The sequence below is a fragment of the Leptodactylus fuscus genome, chromosome 1 (assembly GCF_031893055.1).
Source record: "Leptodactylus fuscus isolate aLepFus1 chromosome 1, aLepFus1.hap2, whole genome shotgun sequence".
Classification (NCBI taxonomy): Eukaryota; Metazoa; Chordata; class Amphibia; order Anura; family Leptodactylidae; genus Leptodactylus; species Leptodactylus fuscus.
Window position 1 is genome coordinate 342,121,570 of NC_134265.1, and position 26,427 is coordinate 342,147,996.

Here is a 26,427-nt window from a genome sequence, read left to right on the forward strand (position 1 = left end):
AATATCTGAGCTCTGCTGCCAGGACATTCATTCTGATTAATGGCTCTCGTGTCAGACTAATTCATTTATCTAAAAGGTTCTTCAGTCTCGGGTTGCCATTCTACACAACCCGACCTGACTGTTGCTGAAAAATGTCTGCATTCTAAGCCACTTAAATGTGAATGTGGCACTGTGAATTCTGATTTAGGCTACGATTTTTTTTTCTTCTTTCTGCTGCTTTACATTCCTTACTATCTCCCAATACCCTTCATGAAGGAACAGTCAGCTGACATTAGGAAGGATTTATTACAACAAGCGTTGACTTATATACTACAAGCAGCGTTGTCTATTAAACTGCGAGCAGGTCAACGTCTTAATGGTCTTTAGGAGTCTAGTGCTCGGACAACGATGGCTTTGGATTTTCTATTATTCTCTTATGGTGATGTTCTTGTTATTGCTATTATTTGGCTTTTAGAAGACTGGGAGAAATGTATTAAAACTGAGACTTTGTAGTCAATTCTTCTACTGACGTGATAGGCGTCTGAATTATTAAGAGGCTTTGGTGTCTTAATAATTCTGCTACATCCTGAAATCTAGACCAGGAATTAGTCTAAATTTCAAGCATAACTTACATCAGTTTTGTGGTGCTGGTTTTAGTTTTGGTGCTTGATATGATCATTAGATTCTTTAATTAGGCAAAGGGGTGTGATTCTGAGTTATTTGGCATTGACCAGTAAGAGATGTTTGTTGTCAGAGTTCAGAGTCACAACCCCATGTCTGCTCCTGCCTGGTACACCCACTTGACAGTACTGACAGTGTCTAATAGAGTCACTAAAACTAACTGTACTGATTGCTCAGGAACAGTCGGGGCTAGAGAAAAAATCCAATGTAACCATGGGGCCCCCATAGCACACAGTGATGACACACTACAGGAATAATACACACAATGATGTCACAGTACAGAGATAATGTATCTGGTGATATCATAGTACAAGTATACGGTAATAAACAGTGATGTCACAGTACAAGAATAATACACACAGTGATGTACAGGGATAATGTACATAGTGATGTCACAGTACAGGGATAATGTACATAGTGATGTCACAGTACAGGGATAATGTACATAGTGATGTCACAGTACAGGGATAATGTACATAGTGATGTCACAGTACAGGGATAATGTACATAGTGATGTCACAGTACAGGGATAATGTACACAGTGATGTCACAGTACAAGGATAATACACACAGTGATGTCACAGTACAGGGATAATACACACAGTGATGTCACAGTTAGGATTGAGCGATTGTGTTCAGAAAAGATTGGATTTCGATCGGTGATCGAGAAAATTTCACAATCGCTATCGGAATTCTGAACACGATCTTTTTAGGTGGGATCGAGATCGGTGATTATTTCCCACAATGTTTTGCTACTGGCCAAGCATTGTGGGAAAAGCTAACAATGTTAGACTTCACACTGAGTATGCGCTCCGTTCATTCTGAGCGGAGCGTATACTCAGTGTGAAGGCTCCGCTGCGGTTCCATAGGAATGAATGGAAGCAGCCAGCACACAGCCTTAACCTCCTGCACGCCGTCTGCGTCCATTCATTCTAATCGGAGACTAGCTAACATCTCTAGTAGCTACTTACCTGCAGAGATGGCTGGTCCGGTGCCCGGTGTTCTTGTTCTTCGCCTTGCTGCCCCCGCCTCCCAGGTTAGTGTTAAAGAGCTAGGAAGAAGGCGGGGCTTGTGGCTAACTTGCCCACACTCTCCTAACCTGGGAGGCAGTGGGCAGCGAGGCGAAGAAGAACGAGAACACCGGCAGCCATCTCTGCAGGTAAGTGGACACCAGGGGGGACTAAGTAGCCAGAGGATTAAAAAAAAAATCCTCTGCCTGAATGGAGACTGGTGTACAGCGATCTTAGACTCCACCTCCTCCGGCAGAGCACCTCCTCCGTATTCTGGAGACTGGCCAATCAACGCTGGCCAATGCATTCCTATGGGAAAAAGTTAGCTTGCGAAAATCGCAAGCTGACAGGGATTTCCATGTAATAAAGTGACTTTTATGCCCCCAGGCATGCTTCCCCTGCTGTCCCAGTGTCATTCCAGGGTGTTGGCATAATTTCCTGGGGTGTCATAGTGGACTTGGTGACCCTCCTGAGACGGATTTGGGTTTTCCCCTTAACGAGTATATGTTCCCCATAGACTATAATGGGGTTCGAAACCCGTTCGAACAGTCGAACAGTGAACGGCTGTTCGAATCGGATTTCGAACTTTGAACATTTGGGTGTTCGCTCATCTCTAGTTAAAACCATGAGCAGTGCCTATTAAAGAATGCAAATAACTGGAGGTGGTGAAAGGTCCTCTCTAATATAGATTATTATTATTATTATTTATTATTATTATATGCAGAGAACACTATCTAGGCTGGTTTCATAAATCTGGTCAACCTAAATGTGGTATCTACCTTTTAACAACCTTGACTCGTTTACAGGAGACATCCTATATCTTACATTACCTTAGAAATTCATTTTGCAATGCCAAGCAGTCCATGGCTTCTTCAACATAGGGACCAGAAATGTATCAAAAGCAAAAAGACAGCACAAAGTGTTGCAATCTGGGCCATAAGTTTAGCTCAGGCTATACACAAAATGTCTTACTCTTCATAACGTTTGCTCTAAAAAATACTTTTACACTGGTTATGACTCTCATTAGCCATGGCAGCTTACATTGTGGATAATCTGGTTATCACTAGATGTAGACATAAAATTTCTTACCTTCCTTGGTGCACAGAAGGGAAATTTTACTTTTGCTTTCACACGACTGCCTGGTAATAAAAGATACAAAGTTACTAAATGGTTCATTTGGATAGGAGAATAAATTGATGAAACAACTTTTCAAATGAAGTGAACTAAACCCTTTCCATAGTCCTTCCCTGTTACTAACATCTCCATTTACTGCAGATCTTGGTAGGTATTGGGTGTATTCCCCAATGTATACCTTCAGCATGTTCATAAGACAATTTCTCCCAAATGACCTTCAGAATCTTGAGGATGCACAAAAAAAGATGATGGTGGAGGAGGAACTCTAAACTCAAAATTTCTATAGCATAACACATACATTACAATATACATGACATAAATGTAAAATTAATTAAGTAAATGTAGACACAATTTTTAAGATTTTTATGATATTTTAAGTAGTCACACATCCATTAGATGCACCACATGGTATTCCACTGTACGGAGGCTGCTGGCCTGTTCTGTCTTCTGGGGCCAGGTCGGCACTTCCGGTCCCTAGCGGAAAAGGGTCGGAACCTCTGCAATAGTCTGGGGGGGGATTCCAGTCTCCTCCTGGGACCAGAACTTTACTTCCGGGATCAGTGGTGTCAGCGGCACGCCGTAGGCTATTTAGGACTCATTTTGGCTCCAGCCCGTCGCTGGTTATTCAGTTTCACCTGATACAGCTCACTCTGTGCTCCTGTCTTCCTGACCCTGTTCCTCCTGTTTTCCCGTTTCTGCCTTCTGTGTATGACCTCGGCTTGCCTTCCAGACTACCTCACCATGACCTTCTGATTTGGCTACCTTCTGACCTCCTGTGGATAGCCTCAGCTTGCCTCCTGATTACTTCTACTTGACCTTTGCTTGGCTATTTGGTGACCTATGGTGTATGATCCGGCTCTCCTGCAACCTTATGACCTCCTGTGTACCAACCCGACTTGTTGACTTTGTCTTGGTTATCCCTGGAACCTGTAAGACCTCCTGTGCACCGACTTGGCCTGTATGACCTTCCTGCAATGCTTCCGCTACTTCCTGGCATTTTTCTGAACATCACTCTCCTTGCTGACCAGCTCCTTCCGTTTTGAGGTTAGTGTCATCGGGTTTTCTGGGTCCTCTACTACTTGGGATGCGCTAAGTTTGGGGCCCTCTCTGGGCAGTTGTGGTTCTGGGTTCCAAAATTTACCAAGTGCAACTTTACCATCAGGAGCTCTAGCGAACACCTCTGGTTAGGAGAGCACTCAGGACTGTTTGGACTTGGTGTTTGGGGGATTCTGGTTGCCCAGGACTAACTGACTGTTGTTGTTGCATCAGGATCCTAACAGCAACATCTCTCTTCTGTGAAGCTTTAGAGAATTCGTATGTCTCCATATTGTACCTCTGTACAACTCTGTCATCTTTAAATACAATACTTCTGTGATATAATAACTTTGTGCTATAGTGTGATAAAGTCAAACATTCTGAAACCTATGACGGGCTATCTACATTACGGTATGATGCTTTTTTGTGTTTAGACGTGCGTGATGTGCCTGTCCTGTACTGTAAGTGATATAAACCAGAACATTCAGAAGGCCTCATCTTAATAAAGTTACATTCGTCTGTTTTCATTTGCCATCCCCTTCTAATGAAAGTAATAAGATACGCAAGATTGAATAAATGTCTTATGATTGGACCCAAACGCTTTAAATAGGATGAATAGTTACTTTCTGTGGCAAATTTAGATTTGTCCTCTTTGTTAAAATTACATTTACTGGGAAAATTTATTTTTTTAAAACCTAATTGTAATATACAGTAAATGAATAATATAATTGTAAGGATCTAACATCGGTAAAACTACATGGACGATTTACGAGAGTGGATTATAGAGATGAGGGATCAGCGCAATAGAATACTAAGAATTGATTCTAAAATAATAGAGCAGATTTGCATCACAGCTCTGGTGTCAGCTGCCCTAAAAATGGTCTTACACGCTTCTTATTGTTGTAGACACTTTTTGTGCCATTTTTTGTATGGGACATGGCTTAGCAAGAAAGGGGTTTTGCCCCGTGCAGCTGACCATCGACTATTTGATCACAACCACCGTTTAATTTTTTTCGACGTAATGTAGGTTGTGACAAACATTTGTGTAGCAAACATTAATTTTGTATAAAGAACTTTCATTAGAATGCATATCTAGCGGAGTGCATATCTTGTATGAACTACGACCATGTGTTTCAGATGAATGATGACAGTCTAAAATCTAAGTGTATTTCCAGCTTAACTATTAGAAAGTACCAGTATACAGTATCTGCCCCGCTGTGTGTTTCAGTGGCAGATTTACCAACACTTTAATAATTAAATTGTACGCAGGCAGCTATAAGTAAAAACTTCACTGTGATCTTAAATCCTTTTGTACAGACTAGAATTCAGTAATTCAGTAATTGGAACTTGTTATCAATGTCTGGATTATTACAGATACAGTGGAGCCGCACCCCGGTCATGGTCATATTTTATAAAAGTCTATTAGCACACTTACAGTCACACATCTTTCTCTTTCCTCCCATATGTTTCCATATGGGAGGGCGGCGCGGAGAAGACATCTAAAGGTAGGAGACGAATAGCCTTTCTTAAGGCTATTCCTATGTGTTAGGGGCAAAAAAAATTTGATCTGAATGATAGGATCCCTTTAAAACAAACATAAACAGTAAGAATGAAAAACTTAATCCTTGATCCTTATATTCAGTGCCTTTGTGGAGCATTTTCTTTCTAAATAAAGTTCTATGTAATGCAGATCTCTATTTTTTGCTAATTCACTGACTGTCTTTGTTACTATTGTCTGTTGTGCTACAGATACAATGGAGCTGCAGCCCGGTCATGGTCCTTTTTTCTACAATTCTGCTTCCCACTCCTCCCTCTAAGGCTCGGTTTCCTATCTGTGATGGTTATTCCATTCAGAGTCTACAGTACTTTCCTCTCCGCATGATTCGTGCGGACACCACACAGACCCCACTGGTCATATCCCTCACACTAGTTTCTATCGAAAAGTTTAAACAATAGGATCAACTATGCTTACTGTAGAACCACATAGAGAAGAATGGTGGATCTCCTACCCAAAGTCGGGCACTGATAAAGGAAAATTTTGCAAGAAAGAGCTATGCAAGCAAGGCCTCTACAATGGTTAGCTCAGCAGGCAACTCACCTAAGGAAACTGAAATATGTGCGCCTAATAGATGGCCTTTGGCTCCTATTGGACTCTGTATAAGATCTATAATGTGAACAGGTATATCTCTAAGACAAGTGGTTCAAGGTAAATTCCCAGAAGAAAGGAACGGTCCTGGTAAGCCTAAGAGACAGGGTATGTTGCACTATATCCTACAGGGATTCTTAACAAAGGTACAGACCCCTAGTAAAGAATATGGCAGAGAGCCTTCTATTAATAAGTATTTGCATATATTACTATTTATTTAGGATCAGAAGGACATGTTAATGGACTTTTCCATAGTTTTTTTATATGACCACAACTAGCATGTCCAAGAGTAAGAAATTTCCTACCTATACTGTAGCTTTTAGTTGGGTAAAGCTAGTGTACATTGTATGAATAGCTGTCATCCAACGATGCATAGCCTTTTACATTGAGAATACTACAATGCTTTCTGTTTGGTGTGTAACTGTTGATGGTCTCTCTATGTTTTTCTGTTGTTAGCATAACCTTGTCATCACATATAACACCAGAAACAGAAGAATGTGTAAAGCCCCATATAAAAGTAATACTTGTTTAATGACTTCAGTGATTCACATTGATCTAAAAGCCGCAGCCAGTTACATGTGGTGAGAAAAATATGCTTCTCATTAGAAACGGATCCATCCATTAAGCTGATGATGCCGTCATAGACCAGAGTGTGAAGGCGATAAGTGCTTGCAGAAAGAAGCTTTACAAGGTAAAATCACTTTATATTAGACTAAGAAACATATAAGGGTAGATGACATGGACAGGTAGTCATCAAAAAGCCTGGATCTCAGCCATGGTGCTTAGAAAGTACTAAGGAAAAGGTCTGCAGCGTGGCCTATACAGTATACTGTATGGTATAAAATGCAGAAATATTGTATATATGGCTAGGAGCAGGCCATTCTTAGGGGGCATTCACACGGAGTGGTAAAAAATCCTCCCATTGACTTCAATGGGTTCCTCGTGGAAAACGGAACCCATTGAAGTCAATGGGAGGTTTTTTTTGTGCTAGGATACTGCCGCGGATTCCACGTCAGAATCCACGCCAGAAAACTGTGTGTATGCCCCTTTTACAATAAAGCTGTGACAGGACTGTGAAGAAAGGAAGACTGTCATATCGCACATGATACTCGTAGACTTGTCAATAAAAGACACTACAATGTTTCGGGTAAATATCCTTCATCAGGCATTCTAGATTGAAAAAAATACAAAGATGGCGCAAACCATCACACATGTAGTGTATCAATGGCCAGGTATGGTAGACCAGGGAAAACTGAAGGGAAGATTCCAACTGTGCTGGAATCAGCGGAGCGGCACCAAGTGACAGGGGAGGTGGAGAAAAGTCCTCTTTAAGCTGACGGTACACCGGACTTTGAGATGTGATCTTGGCCTCCATAGATAGGAAGCAAATCTGCTGTTTGGCAGAAGTAAATTCTGACAAAGGCTGAAAAAACTCCCAACATGTTTGACCTTCCGAAGATCCGACTTGTGGTTGACAGAGGTTCAATATTCATTTCGAGTAGCCCCTCAATATTCGACTACTTTAATCGAATATCGAACCCTATTATAGTCTATGGGGGAAAATGCTCGTTTCAGGGGTAGGCAACGTTCGATCACATTATACTTACCAAGTCCACGAGTGAGGGTCGGGCTGGATCCTCCGAGCAGTCTTCTCCATGCAGCGTCCCCGCGGTGTCTTCTGGCTCTGAATTCACTCTGCCAGGCATCGGGCCTGGGCAGATCCGACTGCGCATGCCCAAACTACAAGCAGGCATGCGCAGTCAGCTCTGCCCAGGCCCGATGCCTGGCAGAGTAAATGAAGAGCCGGAAGACGCCGCGGGGACCCTGCACGGAGAAGACTTCTAAAGGTAGGAGAAGAACTAGCGTTGATTGGCCAACTGTATAGCATTCGGCCAATCAATGCTGCTTCTGCATTGAACTTTTCCATTCGAATAGCGAGTGGTACTCGATCGAGTACGAGTATTTCGAATACCGTAGTATTCGATCGAATACCTACTCGCTCATCTCTAATAAGCAACCATCACTGTTTTTGTCAAAGCCAAAATGCTATTCAGATGAAGAACATCTTGTACACTATAGAGTAAGTGCAGTCTGTGACCATAACATGATTGCTTCTGTTCTGTGTTAATACATGAACCCAAAATATAATGGCCATTGATACTTGGCCAGATTTTGACATTTAATACCTGGGGATAGGTTCGCACTGGTGCCTACTCTCTGTTCGAGGACTTTTCTCCCATTTTCGATCGGAAACCTGGTGGTAACCTGGCGGACGCCATTATAATCTATGGGGTCTGTCATCTCACACTATCTTAGAGATAATCGGGGTCATTTATCATTTGCACAAATTTTAGCCCTTTTTTTGCCCGTGCTTTTTTCTGTGCATCTGATTTATTACATTATTATTATTATGGATAAAGTCGTCAGACTTTTTACGTAAAGTTCACATCATGGAAATTGTGTTTCTACCGTGGTCAGTAGAACGAAGGATTATGAAGATAATCTTGTTTCCCTTAGTCCAGGGGTGCCCAATACGTCGATCGCAATCTACTGGTAGATCGCAAAGGACGTATGGGTCGATCGCGGGATGCAGGGATCCCCGGTGTCTGCTTCTTCACAGTGCAGGCTGAGAATCATCTCCGGACACTGGCAGGCTGGGGCTGCGGCAGCCCCGCGTGCCAGTGTCTGTAGGTGACTCTCAGCCTGCGATGTGAAGAAGCAGACACCGGAGATCCCTGGGCAGCCACAGAACGTCGCTGTCTTGCTCTCGCGATCCGCCCGGCCCCGCCCACATGCCCTGTCCCACCCACAGACATGCCCACCCCGCCCACAAGCCCACCGGTCCTGCCCATAGGCCCACCCGGCCCCACCCATAGGCCCGCCCTAGTAGATCTTTTGCCTTGGTCAGCTAAAAAGTAGCTCACACACTGAAAAAGTGTGAGCACCCCTGCCTTAGTCCTAACAGCGGCACAATATGGTCTTGTGCTGCTGGTAGGACGACAGGGAAACACAGTTTTCTTTGTACTGCTCATGTTCTGGAGGGCAGTTGTCCCTTTATCTGCACCTTTATTTTATATAAGGGGCACAGATAAATGCAATGTAAAATGTTACTAAGGATAAATCACAATAACTTTCCTCAACACAAAAGCAAAGTGACAAATAGGCACAGGCACATGCAAATCTTGTGCACATAGCAAATCCTTAAAAAAAAGGAGGAACAATTAGAAGAAAATAGGTACAAGATTTAAATGCCCCCCAAATATATAAAAGGACACATCTATTATGAACAGAGAAAGGTAAAGTAAATCAGAACCCTATATACAGTAAGATATCTTCACTCCTTACCCTGGGAACAATAGTTCATGAAATGCAGATCCATTGTGCATCTTCCACTCAGGCTTTAGATGTAACAATTCATTCCGTTCCAAGTGATGAGAGCTGATGACGGGTGTAACCACAGTCATGGACGGTCCTCTAGAAGACATTGAGAAGTTGACCATTGGCATGGTGAAGTGTCTCGTGAAAACGTAAATCTGGCTAGTTATAAGAGAATTTATGTGTGAGTACCCGGGAGCTTGAACATTTGCGAATCAAGCGTTCGATAAGGAAGACAATGTTATTCTTTCTTTAATGAACGGTTTTACATCTTTAAGAGACTTTCTGTATTAAGTGACACGTGGATAAAGATCTTTGCTCCAGTCAATTACTTAAAAAGGTACATTTAAAAGGGGTGATCTAGTGGTAAAAACATTGAAGACAGGGCGAGAATGGGTAAAAAAAAAAATAGTACTAACCTTAAGATCCACCACTGAATCCCCACTGGTCTCTACTTCTCGGTCCCATCTTAACATACAAGATAAGTATGTACACCGGGAGGTAGAGATCAGCAGGGATCCAGTAAGAGGTGGAAAAGGAGCAACAAACAATCAATGCAATGAGTCCAACAACAACAAAAATTGGGTCTTGGCATTGTTTGAATGAGAATTTATTGTATATGTGGAATAATAATTTATACCATATGAATGATTTTGAGCAGATTGATAGACAGTTTTGTTGGAAAGATAAGTATAACATAGGATTTATTGACTTAAATCTATACTCAATCTGGACTAGAGTCCTGTGGGTGGTCCTGAACATTGACTGACAGTCTTCCAGTATGAATGTGCAGCTATAGCTTCAAACACTGAGTAGCACCGGCTACAGAGTTAGAAGGGATTTTACTCAATAAATTATAGGCAATACCTCAGGCACAATTCTTGTGTCTGCTGTTTCCCCAACCACAAGTTAAATAAATGCTAGTATGTGCCCTCATCATGTCCTACCAAGACTACAGCAACATCCTTCTCTCTGACCTTATAGCTAACTCCCCCTAGGTTCTCCTCTACCTCCACCTTTTGCCAACTCCTTCAATGCCTACCATTTGCCCAATGAATTCAATTCACTATATTAACAATGACATGGAAGGCCATCCAAAACCAGTCCTCTCCTACACCTCTAGCCTAATCCTCTGATACCTCCCCACATATAATCTCTGAACCTCACAAGACTTCCTTCCTCTCACTCCACTTATCTGCTCCTCACATAATTGTCTTCAAGATTTGACACATGTATTACCCATGCTCTGGAAAGTATTGCTACCCCTCCACATAGAACTGTATTCCAGAAACCAAAACCTCTAAAAAGAATTCCAAAGCCGACCTTTTCCGCCTAAATCCTACAATAAGCCTGTTGTCACTACGATATCATCTGAACAAATTCCAACCTCATTACTGTCTCCATTGACCTTCCTTGTAGATTGTAAGTCTTTGTGGGCACGGCCCATTCTACCCGATCTAGTTAGTCTTATGTTCGTTGTACTTGTTAATGTATTATGTATACAGCGTCATGGAATTACCGTATATACTCGAGTACCGTATTTTGCGGACTATAAGGTGCACTGGACTATAAGGCGCATTACCCTTGAGCGCCTATGATCAGCCGCAATAGTAATGTATAGAATCTCCAGTAAAATAGTCCTGTCTAGGTTCATATATAAGGCGCACCGGACTAGAAGGTGCAGCGCTGTCCGGTGCGCCTTATATGTGCTTGAAAGCGGCGGTCCGGCCGGCATGCGCAGTTGGCTCTAACAGGCTCTCGTAGCCAGAGCCGACTGTGGATGCGTCATCCATGACGCCCAAAGAAGACGACATAGAAGGGGAGGACGCAGCTCAGGAAGAAGGCGGTGCTGGATATGGCAAAAGGTAGGAGACGAATAGACTGTTTTAAGGCTATTCCGACGTGGTCAAGAGAAAAAAACTTATTTTAATGGTAGAATCCCTTTAAGTAGCGGCCGCCGGCAAAATCTGCGTGCTGCTTCCATACATTGCAATGGGAGCGTGCTATTCGAATAGTATTCGTGCATCTCTAACTTCAATTGTAAGAAGTTACGATTAAAGTACGCTGACTTTGCCAGCGGCCGCCGCTTAACTCCTCGCGTGCCGCCGCTTCCATCCATATACAAGGCGCACCGGACTATAAGGCGCACTTTCGATTTCTGAGGAAATCGTAGGATTTTATGTGCGCCTTATAGTCCGGAAAATACGGTATAAGCCGAGTTTTTCAGCACAGTTTTTGTGCTGAAAAAGCCCCCCTCGGCTTATACTCGAGTCAAGCAAAAAAAAATAAAAAAAAAATTTTTTTTTTTTTTTTTTTTGGAGGGGGGGGGGGGGGGTGTCTATGATCAGCCGCAATAGTAATGTATAGAATCTCCAGTAAAATAGTGAAAAAAAAGAAGAAGCTTTAAAAATATATAATAAAAAATAAAATAAATAAAAGTTGTAAATCCCTCCTTTCCCTAGAATACATATAAAAGTAGAAAATGACTGACACACATACACATTAGGTATCCCTGTGTCTACTGAATATAGGGGATCTGCAGTGCTCCTGTTCCGTCGGGAAGGGGTTAATAGGAGCACTGCAGATCCCCTATATTCAGCCAGGATTAATTCCAAGTGGGGAAGAAAAAAAACCAGTCCTCAAGCTCAGGGAAGGGGCAGACAGACAACCAAAACACCCCCTCCCCTTCCCCAGCACCTACTGCACCCAAAATCTCCGACCATTTTAATTTTTGAAATTTTCCAGTAGCTGCTGCATTCCCCCCCCCCCCCCCCTCGGCTTATACTCGAGTCAATAAGTTTTCCCAGTTTTTTTCGGTAAAACTAGGGGCCTCGGCTTATATTTGGGTCGGCTTATACTCGAGTATATACGGTAATAGTGTTTAACTTATTAACATTACAAGGATTCACTCTTCAGGTCATCAATATTTTAGTCTGGCAATATGGTGACTGACAACTACCCTCATCATTAGTAATAACTACAGCCTTGGCATCAAACATCCCAATATACAATACAAACAGTGGCGAAGAATCTGTAATGTAATGAGTCTTAGGAAGGTCACGGACATAAGCCTTGGGATCCACTCTCTTGAAACTTCTACCACAAACTTCAGAAGCCATTAAACAAATGATACCTTATCTGATGTCACACAAAGCCTTTCTCCTTCATGAGAAGGTTAAGAAATGTCCATGAGTTTGCATCCATTGTGCGGTATCTCAAAACCATAATGGATCTTCACACATAATTCTCTGTTAGTCAAGGATAGCACAACTTGGATGACACTACCTCAAAGAAAAAAAAAATCTTGGCACTTATTACAGCGATGGCTGCCATATGAGGATATTTTAAGTGCAACTGGCAGAGCTGACTAGTCCCCGGTGCCCAGATCTTACTCTGTATATTGGATGCTGTATTTCTTATAATCCCTACCCAGCTTATTAAATGATTATCACACTTGGCTTCTGCCAGTGTTTGCATGGGTGGACGCTAAGAACTGTATAACAAGAAAGATAGATGAGTCGCCAGGAGCCATGTCTAATGTGCAAAAACCTTACCCTTGGGGTTTTCTAATGACTACAGGGTATCTGAATGAGAAATGGTAGTATTGATGGGGGATGGCAAGAAGAAGATGCAAAATCACGTAACTATTCCAAAGATTTTTTTCTGAACATTTGTAACAGATGACTTGATCACTTGATCCACCTAACCCCATAGGAGATTACAGATCAGTAACAGTAGTAATGATATCAACTACCCAAACACATTAGCATTGGGTTACAGCTAAAGTGATGCGGTTTCACTGCAAAGGCCATCTAGTGGGTGTCTTGTGGAAGCAATCCCTTGGGTGGGAACCAGGAAACTTAGACCCGGTTTCCATCTGCATTTGGGTTTCCGTCCAGGGAGTCCACTTGGGGACCGTCCGAACGGAAATCTATACGCATACAGAAACTGTTACCTGGGAAAATACACGGACCCCATAGACTATAATGGAGTCCGCGTGTTTTCCCAGGTAACTGCTTTTCTATGCGTATAGGTTTACGTTATGGGGGGTCTCCGAACGGAATCCCAGGCCTCAGCCTGGTTCTTGGTCATGCATAATTTTGTCGGCTTTGCCTTTGTACTAAAAAAGATGCCAGAATCACATCCCTATTACTAATATCACTAGTTTGTGATGTACTATGTGCTTTACTTTCAAAGATAGGGATCACACGGATCAAATTATTTCTGTCTGTTCAGCAGACAATTGCACAACCATAAGAGGTGATCAGGCGCAGCGGTAGATGTCACTGCAGGGCCCTGGACCATAAGGAGGCCTCAAATGTCCCTCTGGCACATGAAATACACCACTAATCTAACTGGCACAAGGTAGGTAGGAGCCCTTCCATGGGTGTGAACACAGAAATAGCTGTCAATCACTGATAAGGACCGCCCACTTGACTCATAAACCCAGAATGCACAGAGTAAGTATTATTGAATCATTTTTCACTAAACTATATATGAATCTGCTCAGCTCTGCCTGCGATATAACATGCGATGAGACATGACATTAGACTGTATATTCATAGTGACAGGTAGATATACAGTACATGTTATTCTGGAACTTTGCTATATATCAATCTGTTCAGGTCCCCCTGCTCTATAACATGCTCCCTGCACTGGATTTTCAATGTGACAGATTAACTTAAAGGGGTCGTACAGGGCTCTGAAAACATGGCTGCTTTCTTCTTCTCAGGAAGTGACATCATGTTCGTTGGTCACCAGGCAATGCCCATTAAAATGAATGCCACTGGGCTGCAGCACGGTCATGTGACTGACGGACATGATGTCACTTCCTGAGAAGAAAGCAGGCCATGTTTTCAGTCCTGCACAACCCCTTTAATCCCTTCCCTCCCAGCAGAGTATTATTATATCACAGTGGATGTATAATCACTCCATAGAGAGAGAACCACCATTTAGGTGTGTGGAGTCTTATTAAGCCATGAGCGCTCCACTGTGCAAAGGAACATGGGAAGAATATGCAAATCTTACTTCCATGATGTAATTAGGAAGCCAGTGCCTCAAGTATGCACACCAATAGAGGGCGCTCACTGAGAATGTGCAAGTCTATCTTCCATGATGTAATTAGGAAGACAGAGCCTCAGTCAAGCAAACCAATAGAGGGCGCTCTGCCAGGTCAGTCCTCTCTGCGCCAAGCTGACGAGATGCAATGACATCGAAACAGCTGTCCTTGGCTGAGGGACTACCTGGTATAATCCCAACATCATTGCCAACAAAGGCCTCTGAGAAGGTCGGCATGATGTTAAAGGGAGCTCCCTCTATTGGTTTGCTTGACTGAGGCTCTGTTTTCCTAATTACATCATGGAAGATAGACTTGCACATTCTCAGTGAGTGCCCTCTATTGGTGTGCATGACTCAGGCACTGGCATCCTAATTACATCATAGAAGTCAGATTTGCATATTCGTCCCAAGTGGATGTATAGTGATCAATGCGTCCTGTAATAATACCGCATTGTGATGTAGCAGTTTTATACAACCAGAGTCTATGACACCTCCAGCTCTGCCGGTGTAACACTTGGATGGTGAGATCAATAGTTAATCTAACATTTTAATTCTGGAGATGAAGAATCATTAATACAAGTTGTTCTCCCTTTATGACCCATAGTATTTATTATTACTACAAACTACTGACCTTACCCTAAACCCATTTGCCTGCAGACCCATTGAGATAGCTCTTCTTCCCATTCATCCGCACACACTTGGTAGTCAGACGCTGCTCTGTGAATTACCAAGGATGTCAATGAGCTTACATTATTTGAGGCAGAAACTGAAAAATAAAATGTGAAAGTTTAATTAACTTGTAAAAATACAGGAATCTTTAATTGTATGATTTACAACTCACACATTCATGAGCCCTGCTGGTGTGGGTGGTGCGGGCTTAAAGGGATGCTTCAAATTGTTATCAATGATGGATCGTCAATGTTAGAAAGGTGGGTGGCTGACCTCTGGGAGCCCTGCAGAATGAAGGCAAGCTCTGCGTGTCCTTCATCGTATACATCTGTATACACAGTGGCATAACTACCATAGAGGCAGCAGAGGCAGCTGCCACAGGGCCCGGGACATTAGGGGTCCACCAACAGCCACTACCGCTGCGTTTTTTGTGGTTTTTTTAATAGGCTGTTACGGGCCCTATTTAATTACTGATCCTGGCTGGACTATTATTATACTCGGAGGTCTTTGCAGACCCCCGAGTATAATGATCGGAGGCCCGGGAGAGGTAAGAAACATAAAAAACAATGTTACTTACCTCTCCAAGATCCGGGCAGGCTTCGGCCTAGTTGTCTGACGTCTCTGACGTCCCATGACCCCGGCTTGCATCCCGGGTCATGTGACGTTCGACGTCATTGAAGAAGGACTACAGGGAAGGCCGACAGCGTAGATGCTGGGGGACAGGTAAGCAACAGTAGTTTTTTATGTTTTTATTCCCCCGGGTCTCCGGTTATTATACTCTGGGGTCTGAAAAGACCCCAGAGTATAATAATTGTTCATGGGTGTCCACAGTGGGACATAATACTGTGTGTAGGGGACACTGTTGGGGATAAGACTGTGTGCAGGGGCCACTAAAGGACATAATACTGTGTGCAGGGGCTACTAAGGGACATAATACTGTGTGCAGGGGCTACTAAGGGACATAATACTGTGTGCAAGGGCCACTAAGGGACATAATACTGTGTGCAGGGGCCACTAAGGGACATAATACTGTGTGCAGGGGCCACTATGGGACATAATACTGTGTGCAGGGACCACTAAGGGACATATTACTGTGTGCAGGGGCCACTAATGGACATAATACTGTGTACTGGGGCCACTATGTGACATAATAGAGCACGCAGGAATGTGGAGGAGGGGTCGGTCGAGGTCTTTGGTGTTGGTCAGGGGGGGGGGGGGGGCTATGTCAAATGTTCGCCACGGGGCCCCGCCATTCCTAGTTACGCCACTGTGTATACATATCTGTGCCTAGTACTGCACCTCAAACCCATTCAGTCCCATTTAAGTGGAAGTATTGAGCTTCAGTACCCGGCAGAGTCACATGTATGGACAAACCACTGTCCCTTCATTGCGCTGATAACAAGAGGCCCTTAAAGGGGCTCTATCAGCAAAATCATGCTGATAGAGCCCCACATATGTGTGAACAGCCTTTAAAAAGGCTATTCAGGCACCGTAAATGTTATATTAAACTACCCCCCAGTTTTAAAATAATACCCTAAAAAAGAATGTGCTCTACTTACGCATCGTGCACGATGGACGGGCATTCAGGGTGCGCCGTCTTCTTCATCCACGCCTCCTCTTCCTCCGATGTCCTCCGGTCCTGTCCTCCTCCGGCGCTTGCGAACGGACATTGATAAAAAACATAGCCTGGGCGCCTGCGCAGTAGCCGTAGTAGAAGCCGCATGCTACTGCGCATGCGCCCAGGCCATTTTTTTTAATCAATGTCCGTTCGCGAGCGCCGGAGGAGGACGGGACCCGAGGACATTGGAGGAAGAGGAGGCGTGGAGGAAGATGAAGACACACCCTGAATGCCCGCCCAGCGTGCACGATGTGTAAGTTGATCACATTCTTTTTTAGGGTATTATTTTAAAACGGGGGGGTAGTTTAATATAACTTTTACGGTGCCTGAATAGCCTTTTTAAAGGCTATTCACACATATGTGGGGCTCTATCAGCATGATTTTGCTGATAGAGCCCCTTTAAAGCTCGCCGGGCGATCAATGCTTAAAGAGGCATTCTCCTGGCTTATAGGTAACTGTCTGATTTTTGTGGATGCACTCACTGACATCCCCACCAATCATGATGACCACATGGAGTTGCAGGTCATACATTCTTTTTTTAGACTGTGCTTGTATTGTCTATAGCAGATCATGAATGAAGCAACACTGAGCATGTCCAATGTGCCATTCCATTTATATGAGTCACAAGGGATTCCTGTTTTTAAGATTGTGAAGGTGCCATCGTCTAAACCCAACCGATAAGACAAGTTATCATCTACTGTATGATGTGAAGATGTCTTTAAGCCTTAGAAAACAGTATGTAAGTATTCCTAGAACCACTGAGGCTAGAGTCACATCTGCATCGGAGTCTTAGGAGAGTCCACCACAAATTCTGCCTAAAATCGGAGGAGAGAAAAGTCCTGCAAAGAGGAATTGTTTCAGTATAAAACCAGGCAGACCTCATTATATTCTCTGGGGTCCGTGGGTAACTGCTTTTTAAGTCGACAGGCTCTTCATCTTTGGGGTCCCCATACAGATCCAAACGAAGAAGAGCAGAACATTAGTGGGAACCTCGCATCGGTTCATCATAACTTACTGAACTACCTAAGCTATAACTTATCGCCTGTCTTTCTAATTTTCTATTGTGTAGTGAACCTATTATTCCCTACAAGTTGTTTTCTATCCCATCTGTTGGTTTTTGTAGATGGTTACATATGTTGCATTTCCTTGAGTGCTGTGTTGTCTCCCCATAGCCAATCAGATGACGCTGATAGACATGCAGCTGCACACCCCTCCTTCCCTCCTTATTGTGATATGTACATTGTATCATGCTAAACAGAGTTTTTTAAGACTGAGAAGGTTCCCAAACATTTACCAAAAGCATATAGATAGAGAAAATTCAGATAAATGGAACAGGAAACGTAGTCTCCATATTACATATTTCCGTGCATTCACACGTTTTGCTGCTCTATTCCTTTAAATGCGTGCTTCGCCTAAGGTTGTTGCTTACTTGCGTATAAAATCTGGATTACCACTGACGGTAGATGGTATGACTGATTCACCAAGTTTAGAATTTAATAAAAGATATATGGGAATTTAATAAAGCCGGAGTTTTATAGTTGAGTCTTGTGGAAGTCAGGAATTTTTTGCTTAGGGCAATCAGAATGTGTAGCATTGTATTTACCTCATCACAAACTCAATGGACTAAACTTCTCTCTGGAGCACGTACAAGGAAATACACAAAATTTAATTTTCTGTTGCTTCTCCATTGAGGTATTAGTTTAAGGCTACCTCACATGAAATAATACATCCTTATTGATATTGGAAACTTATTGGCAATTACCGTATATACTCGAGTATAAGCCGAATTTTTCAGCACAGTTTCTGAGCTGAAAAAGCCCCCCTCGGCTTATACTTGAGTCAATAAATTTTCCCAGTTTTTTGTGGTAAAATTAGTGGCCTCGGCTTATATTCGGGTCGGCTTATACTCGAATATATACGGTATGTTAAGCACTATGGTAGTACGTGAGATTATTTTATCTAGTCTGTGCACTACTTACCACAGTTCCATTCATCCGAACTGTCCGTACAATCCACGCGCCCATCACACCACGTATCCCGTGAGACACACTCATGATTCGCACATTCAAGCTCATCTTGTGTACAGGATGCTGCAAAAGTAAAAATAGAGACTATACATGTATCTAACTTATGGGAATGGAATTACCGGTAAGTATTTTTTAGATATATTTCAAAAACTTACAACAATTCTTCTCTTCCAGCTCGTCAGGACAGTCTGGGAAGCCATCACAGATCATGGAATGTTTGATGCACATCTTGCTTCTGGGACATTCCCACAGGCCTCTCTCCGTGCAGTCTTCAATATAAAAAATTATATTCGAGATATAATAAACCTTCCCGTGCCACAACAGCAAATATGGTACAAAATCTAAAATTGCCCCCGATGATCAATGCTCAGAATCTGTTTGGAATATTTAAAAGCTTTTCCAATAAAGTTGCCAACTGTTTGCAAATTCATGGAGAATCCCTAAAAATAGTGGCTTTTTGGCCAGTGTCCATGAAATAAAAAAGAGGCACCTGCAATTTCCTTTTAAAGATAGGGTTTGTCTGTGGGCACATTGCGAGCTGGATTTGAAGAAAATATGTTTTTTAATACAGAGAATGATATACAATATGTTTTACTATTCTATTAGCACTATGTTTTGGATGTTTGTATTGCTGTTGTGCTATCATTTTACTACAGTCTGAGACTATAGAGACTATAGAATCTGGATGTTATTGATGGCATAGACCAGTTGAGTAGACTTAAAGGGGTTTTCCCAACTTGCCCGCTAACCAACTTGCAGGCTATATGCTCTGTTCACTTCCTGGTTTTCTCGGTAAATTGGTGGGCGGGGTTTCACTTGCTCTTCTAGCTCTCTTCATAGCAGTGCATGTTTGCAGTCATTAATGAGGGATGGTTGTAAATAAATTAGCACAGTATCACTGGAAGATGCACAATATAAAGCTGATGTAGCAGAGCTGGATTTGATAGGCGATGAGAATCTCAAATTTACATGCTATAGGACCAAGAGTCAGCTTGCAATAAACTCAGTTTTAGGTCTGTGTGTTACATACAGAGGTAACAGACTCCCTCTCTCAACCCTTATCAGCAAAATTCAATTAGCAGAATGATAATTGGAAGAGCAGGAGATAAACGGCTCAGAAATACAAGCTCGCTCCGAGCACTCAGCTCCCCCTCCCTCCTGAGAGCAGGGAGCTATGTCACTTGTCCTGGGGGGGAGAGATAAGATCATCCCCAGGTCTGTGGTTATGGAGATACTGTGTAAACAATGAAGGGAGTAATCTCAGATAATATCCAAACAAAGCAATTTTGCTGAAGCAATGTATTTAGGAAAAGTCTTAAACCCATAAAAACTAGCATAATAGATAGGATCCTTGAGATGGGACAACCCCTTTAAAGATGACCTTTCACCACTTCCATCAATTCCAATTCTTTGCATCTTGCCAAACCACTGATTCTGGAGCAATTATAATTATTTCTCTACCCCCCACCATTCCATAGTAATCAGTGTAGTCAGTTAGACTGTCTACTGTCAAGTGGGCGGACCTGGAATGGAGCAGACATGGACCGCCCATCTCTTCAGAAACTAACCAAAACGATTGATAGGAAATGGGGTGCTAGAGAAAAAAATCTAACTGTGCCAGAATCAGTGAATAGGTGATAAGAACTGGAGGTGGTGAAGGTGGTGATAGGTGCTCCTTAGGTGGCATGTTGAGACTTGAAAAAGCCCGAGTGCGCAAAACGATTTGTTGCCTTGCCCATAGGCCATCTTCCTCTCTCCCATTGATACAAATGGATGTTTTTATGGACAATTTTTGAATAAATGCCTTCCTTTTAATACAAGTCCTGGTGGGGGCCCCCACTTTATCTGCCTATACATGTAAATTATGAACAAGACTGTTCTAAGGGAGAAGTGCACCACATGTTTATAAATATGGATTTATGACATATAGCCTACTAGTGCTGCCTTAATGTTATATTATAACGTGACATCGATCAGGTGTCTAAGCAGTAACAACTTTACTTTTCTTCTTGATGTTGCTCTTTAAATTAGTGAACTTTATTAATATAATTTTTTGTTTCCCGTAAATATGATGCTGATACATTGAATGGTTCGGTCTCCATTATATACACTACATGTTATTCATATGCTTTTTTTATCTGTAAAATGTTTTGGCCAAGAAAAGCAAAAACTGAAGATCACAAACCTGATTTCCATTTATATAGGGATGTAGTTGGAATCTCTTTATTTGAATAGATTTTCTCTATTGTTATTTCTATTATATATAAGACTAGCATCTGCCCGCGACTTCATCCGTGGGTTGGCGGTGGCGCTGAGCCGCGGAGAGGCAACCCTTTTCCCGTGCTCTCGCTGCCTAGCGTGGCCGGGCCCCCTCTTGAACCTACCATTGTGGGTCCTATGCATCATCCTCCCACGCGCTAACCAGGGGCACAAATGCTTTGCCCTCGGTCACCCTACCTGCACCCTACAGTGTCCCGGTGTACTTACTGCACTGGCCGAGCCAATGGACGTGGTGTCTGTCACTGAGTGCCACTGCGCAGCCACGTTGGGTCCTGAGGGAGGTTGCACGGTCGCTGCCGCCATCGAGAGAGTGGTCTGGCCAGACAGAGCAGGCAACGCTTCTCCACAGGCTTGCCCAGAGCCTGCTGCACACCAATGGGAGCGCTGCTGACAGACCTGTGAGGACGTGATCTGAGGCCCTACAGAGGAGCTGGAGTATCGTTTCAACGGTCCCAGCGGGGCTGATGGGGGAGTGCGTGTCTCGTGAAGTGGCCTATCTTTCCTTCCGGCTAAATATCTAGGTATGTGCGAAATCTCAGCCAAATCCGTACAGGCGTTTGGCTGTGATAATTGAACAAACATCCAAACATACAAACCCACAAACACCCAAACACACAAACTTTCACAGGATTATTTAGTTTAATAAGAAGCACATGATCTCTGTGTTGTCTGCATAAACATCAGTGATAACAATGATATAATGGTAACAGACCTGAAATCTGCATACGGGAATATTCAAGAATGACTCAGAACCGCCTCTTCTGCCCCAATACAATGCCAGTTCATTTGCATTATATAATTTGCAAATATATGATGCAAATATTATATATATATTCATTATATATTTGCATTTGTACTATACATTTCACTTGAAGGGATATTGGAACAAGGATTAGTAGATTTCAGCATTGCTCAGGTCTCTATAAGAACCATAGCCGCTGTTTTGTCCTTGTTCCCATGTATGGACACACAATTGGTCAGCTTGATTTTTAAAGACTTTTGACTTGGATATAATTTTTTATTATATAAAATGGTAACTAATTCAATAAGAGAAATGTAAATTCACTTTTTGTACTGTGTTACACTGGCCAGGCAGTACTGTCTTTTTCTATTGCTCTTTTGCAACTTCAAAATATTATATTAAATATAATAGAATTAGATAGAAATGTATCTGGATCCTTTTATGGTAACAGAGACAGGGCTAGTACCTCTAGAGCTTATATGATAGAAATTCATGAACAAGTTATTCTAAGATCACGCACACATGGAATAAGAATGAGACCTTGAGCCGTGAGCAGCAAACATCTCTGCAGAACTTCTTGCCACGGTCACAGTAATGTCATGGTGACACTGGAAAATTTCCAGTCTCTGTCTTCCTCCATATTTATAGAAATTGATCAAATTGATTGAAAGGGGAAGCAGAAACAAGGCTTTCAGAAGAAATTTGATTATCTTCCCGACAGCGAGTTTTATACACAGTTCTACAAATACTAACACCATTTTATCTTCACGGTATATATCCTGTGCAAGATGAGAGCTATAGATAGAAAACTACATATATACCAACTCATATATATGATAGGTAGATAGATAGATAGATAGATAGATAGATAGATAGATAGATAGATAGATAGATAACCTTAAGTTACATATAGTTATATATATACACTATGTGATCAAAAGTATCCAGACACCTGGCTGAGAATGACTTACAAGTTGGTGGCGCCCTCTATCGGTAATGGAGGGGGCTTGCACCCCTTGTTGTTTTGCGTGGCACTATCACAGCACAGGCCTACATTGATGGATTAAACACCTTCTTGCTTCCCACTGTTGAAGAGCAATTCGGGGATGGCGATTGCATCTTACACCACGATGGAGCACCTGTTCATACTGCACGGCCTGTGGCGGAGTGGTTACACCACAATAACATCTCTGTAATGGACTGGCCTGCACACACTCCTGACTTGAATCCTATAGAACACCTTTGGGATGTTTTGGAACGCTGACTTGGTGCCAGGCCTCAGCGACCTACATGGATACCTCTCCTCAGTGCAGCACTCCGTGAAGAATGGGCTGCCATTCCCCAAGAAACCTTCCAGCACCTGATTGACCGTCTGCCTGCGAGAGTGGAAGCCGTCATCAAGGCTAAGGGTGGGCCAACACCATATTGTATCCAGCATTACCCATGGAGGCGCCACCAACTTGTAAGTCATTCTCAGCCAGGTGTCCGGATACTTTTGATCACATAGTGTATATGTGCATGACAAACTTAAAATCTAGCTCTACAGAAGGTCACACCCATGTACTTCAACATTTCTTATGTGTTACTTAACTAAATGTGTTCCTTCCAGAGTTTATTTATAGTCCTTTACCACACTCATGCTTGCTGTACCAATTGAATCCCATCCCAGTTACAGTCCTGGATTTCAGTTGCTGTCCCACTGTTCTGGGCAGAGGGCAATTGGTCCCAACTTTAACTCTATTTGCATCTACCAAATGCATATACAGCTGAGTACAATGGTGAAGCAGGGAATCGACAGCTGCCTGCTTCACCATTCTCTGCAATCACTACTGCCAGAGTTTTGGACAGAGGTAGGTGCAATGTAGATACATCACCACTTTTCACCTGCCGCTTCACGTGAATGAGAGCATGGATCAGAGTGGACTCAAGAAGGCTACATTATACTGTGTGGGGACCAAAATGAGGGGACATTATAATGTAGGAAGGATTTATATTGTGTGAAGTCCAGTGGAGAAACATTGTACTATGTGGGGGCAAATTGGAGATATTAAACTCTGTGGGGACAACAAAATGGCTGGAAACAGTGTGGGGCCATAATACTGTATAGAGGTGAAAACAGGGAATTATATCGTGCGGGGGCTACTAAAAGCATGATACTGTGCGGAGGGCACTAACAGGGCATAGTGCAGTGTGGAAACACAAAGGGATTACGAGGGATTAGGTGGCATCAAAGGGAGCACAGGGTTGTCAGGGGATTGACTTATATGTAAGTCTATCCTTTTTTCTCTCACCTGAAAGGTAAAATTGCTCAAATGACATAGTTGGTGTTTTAAGTTGTAGCATTAGGTTAGCTTCTATTCACACAGCCAGTCCTCAAAGTTGCCTCTGGGAACCACGAATGCACAAAGTCTGAGGAAATCTTGGACTGCACATTATAATTCTGATCCAGGAAAACACACCAGAATAAGATATGATTTTTGCACTGGGACTGAGGGTCCATATGACAAAAACTGAAATGTGTGTGGCCACAGTAAAGTAAATGGGTCCATGTGCAATCCATGTCTAGTCCTTCAGACTAAACTGAACCATGGCCACCAATCTTAGACATCATTCAGTTATCCGAATTGACTTTGATCATACAAAGTAGCCGCATTCTAAGAAACAGAAAAGAGCATTGGTGTCAAGGGCAATCTAGGAATGTTGTTGGACATGGTCAGATGGTACCAGTCACTAATTCCTTTCCGACGCCAAGACAGCTGCAGGCATATCGGTAACCTACCACAATTTGCTTCATCACTGTCATCTTCACAGTCTGCTTCTCCATCACATCTTCTGGAGGCCAAGATACAACGACCTGAGAGGCACTTGAAGTGGCTGGGTGAGCATTCTGAACAGAAAGCATAAGATCAATTTCAGTGTCTTGTTAATGAAGTCACAAAAGTCTGACCTCCAACATGCCATGATAAATGGGTAAGAAATAACTTAATACAAGTATAATTCAGCTATGCTTCATCTCAAGTTGTAAGACATTCCCTATAGAAGATAGATAGAGTCTGGATCTTAAAATCTAGTATTCCCTTCCACCCTAATCCACTAAAATCTAATAGTTTTCTCCTATCTTATAGATGATGGGTGATAAATGTTCCTGGAGGGAAATCCTTCATTTTTCTCCTTCATCATTTAGGAGCTAAAAGGACAGAACCTGTAAGTACAACCACTTGGACTCCAATATTTTCAACCTTTCTTGCACCTGACATCTACCACTGCGGAAGAACAAAGACATCCCATATACATTATAGGCCTGGACCAGAGGTATAACTTAAATCTCTTGATCCCCAGTGCAGAATATCTAATGGGCCCCCTCTCACAATGTGTTATCTATAATACTGGTGTCTTATGTTGTAGAGACTTTGGGCCCCCTAAGGCGTGGTAACATTTTCTACCTCTGCACCCCATACAGCTACACTCCTAGCTTAGAACCACCAGAGCTCAAACTGGATGGGTTTGCCCAGCGTACATCTAATGTAAACTATGTGATCAAAAGTATCCAGACACCTGGCTGAAAATGACTTACAAGTTTGTGTCGCCCTCCATCGGTAATGGAGGGGGCTTGCACCCCTTGTTGTTTTGCGTGGCACTATCACAGCACAGGCCTACATTGATGTATTAAACACCTTCTTGCTTCCCACTGTTGAAGAGCAATTCGGGGATGGCGATTGCATCTTACAACACGATGGAGCTCCTGTTCATACTGCACGGCCTGTGGCGGAGTGGTTACACCACAATAACATCTCTGTAATGGACTGGCCTGCACACAGTCCTGACTTGAATCCTATAGAAGACCTTTGGGATGTTTTGGAACGCCGACTTGGTGCCAGGCCTCAGCGACCTACATGGATACCTCTCCTCAGTGCAGCACTCCGTGAAGAATGGGCTGCCATTCCCCAAGAAACCTTCCAGCACCTGATTGAACATCTGCCTGCGAGAGTGGAAGCCGTCATCAAGGCTAAGGGTGGGCCAACACCATATTGTATCCAGCATTACCCATGGAGGGCGCCACCAACTTGTAAGTCATTCTCAGCCAGGCGTCCGGATACTTTTGATCACATACTGTATATGGTTACCTCTTATCCTCCATGTCAGTTTCAGAGCACATGCAATACATTTTTTTCCATCCCAAATCCCAAAAAATAAGAAATAAGCTATATTGTAATATATTGGAAGACTATATGATAACATTAACACAAAAAGTGCTGTTTATTGTATCCACAAAACGGCTTTGATAAGTTGTAAGCAATAATCCTCACCTTCCACATACTGGTCAGGCATCAGACATGTCTGGTTATCTGACTTTTCATCAGGAAATTGACTGCAGTCGGTGTCTTCTGGCCATTGTAACCCCACAATCCCTAATACAGACTCACATCGCTCTTTTGAATGTTCACAGAGAGATCTGGAATTATATCATTGAGATATTGCAGTGCTTTATTACTGACTGGTATAGGTAGGTCAGGACCATCAACATACGAATGCTGCATTGGTCATGAATAGGAAATCGATGGGGGTCCAACTCATGGCACCCCAATGGATCAGCTTAATAAAGGTGACGCAGAATATGCCCAAGTGCCACAACGTTTTCAACCAGATAAAAAACTTTTTTTCAGTTCACTGCA

General features: G+C 42.8%; 1 protein-coding gene across 2 annotated transcripts in view; it reads right to left on the reverse strand.

Moving 5' to 3' along the window:
* The window catches only part of CORIN (corin, serine peptidase), a 194,274-nt gene that overhangs the window by 19,152 nt on the left and 148,695 nt on the right, over positions 1-26,427 (reverse strand). For both annotated transcript variants that reach the window (XM_075261498.1, XM_075261497.1), the window contains exons 12-18: positions 26,062-26,207; positions 24,534-24,641; positions 18,888-19,001; positions 18,685-18,795; positions 15,055-15,184; positions 9,331-9,459; positions 2,760-2,809 (exon numbers count right to left, since the gene is read on the reverse strand). In XM_075261498.1, the coding sequence (XP_075117599.1) occupies positions 2,760-2,809; positions 9,331-9,459; positions 15,055-15,184; positions 18,685-18,795; positions 18,888-19,001; positions 24,534-24,641; positions 26,062-26,207 (788 nt within the window). The remainder of the gene's footprint in view (positions 1-2,759; positions 2,810-9,330; positions 9,460-15,054; positions 15,185-18,684; positions 18,796-18,887; positions 19,002-24,533; positions 24,642-26,061; positions 26,208-26,427) is intronic.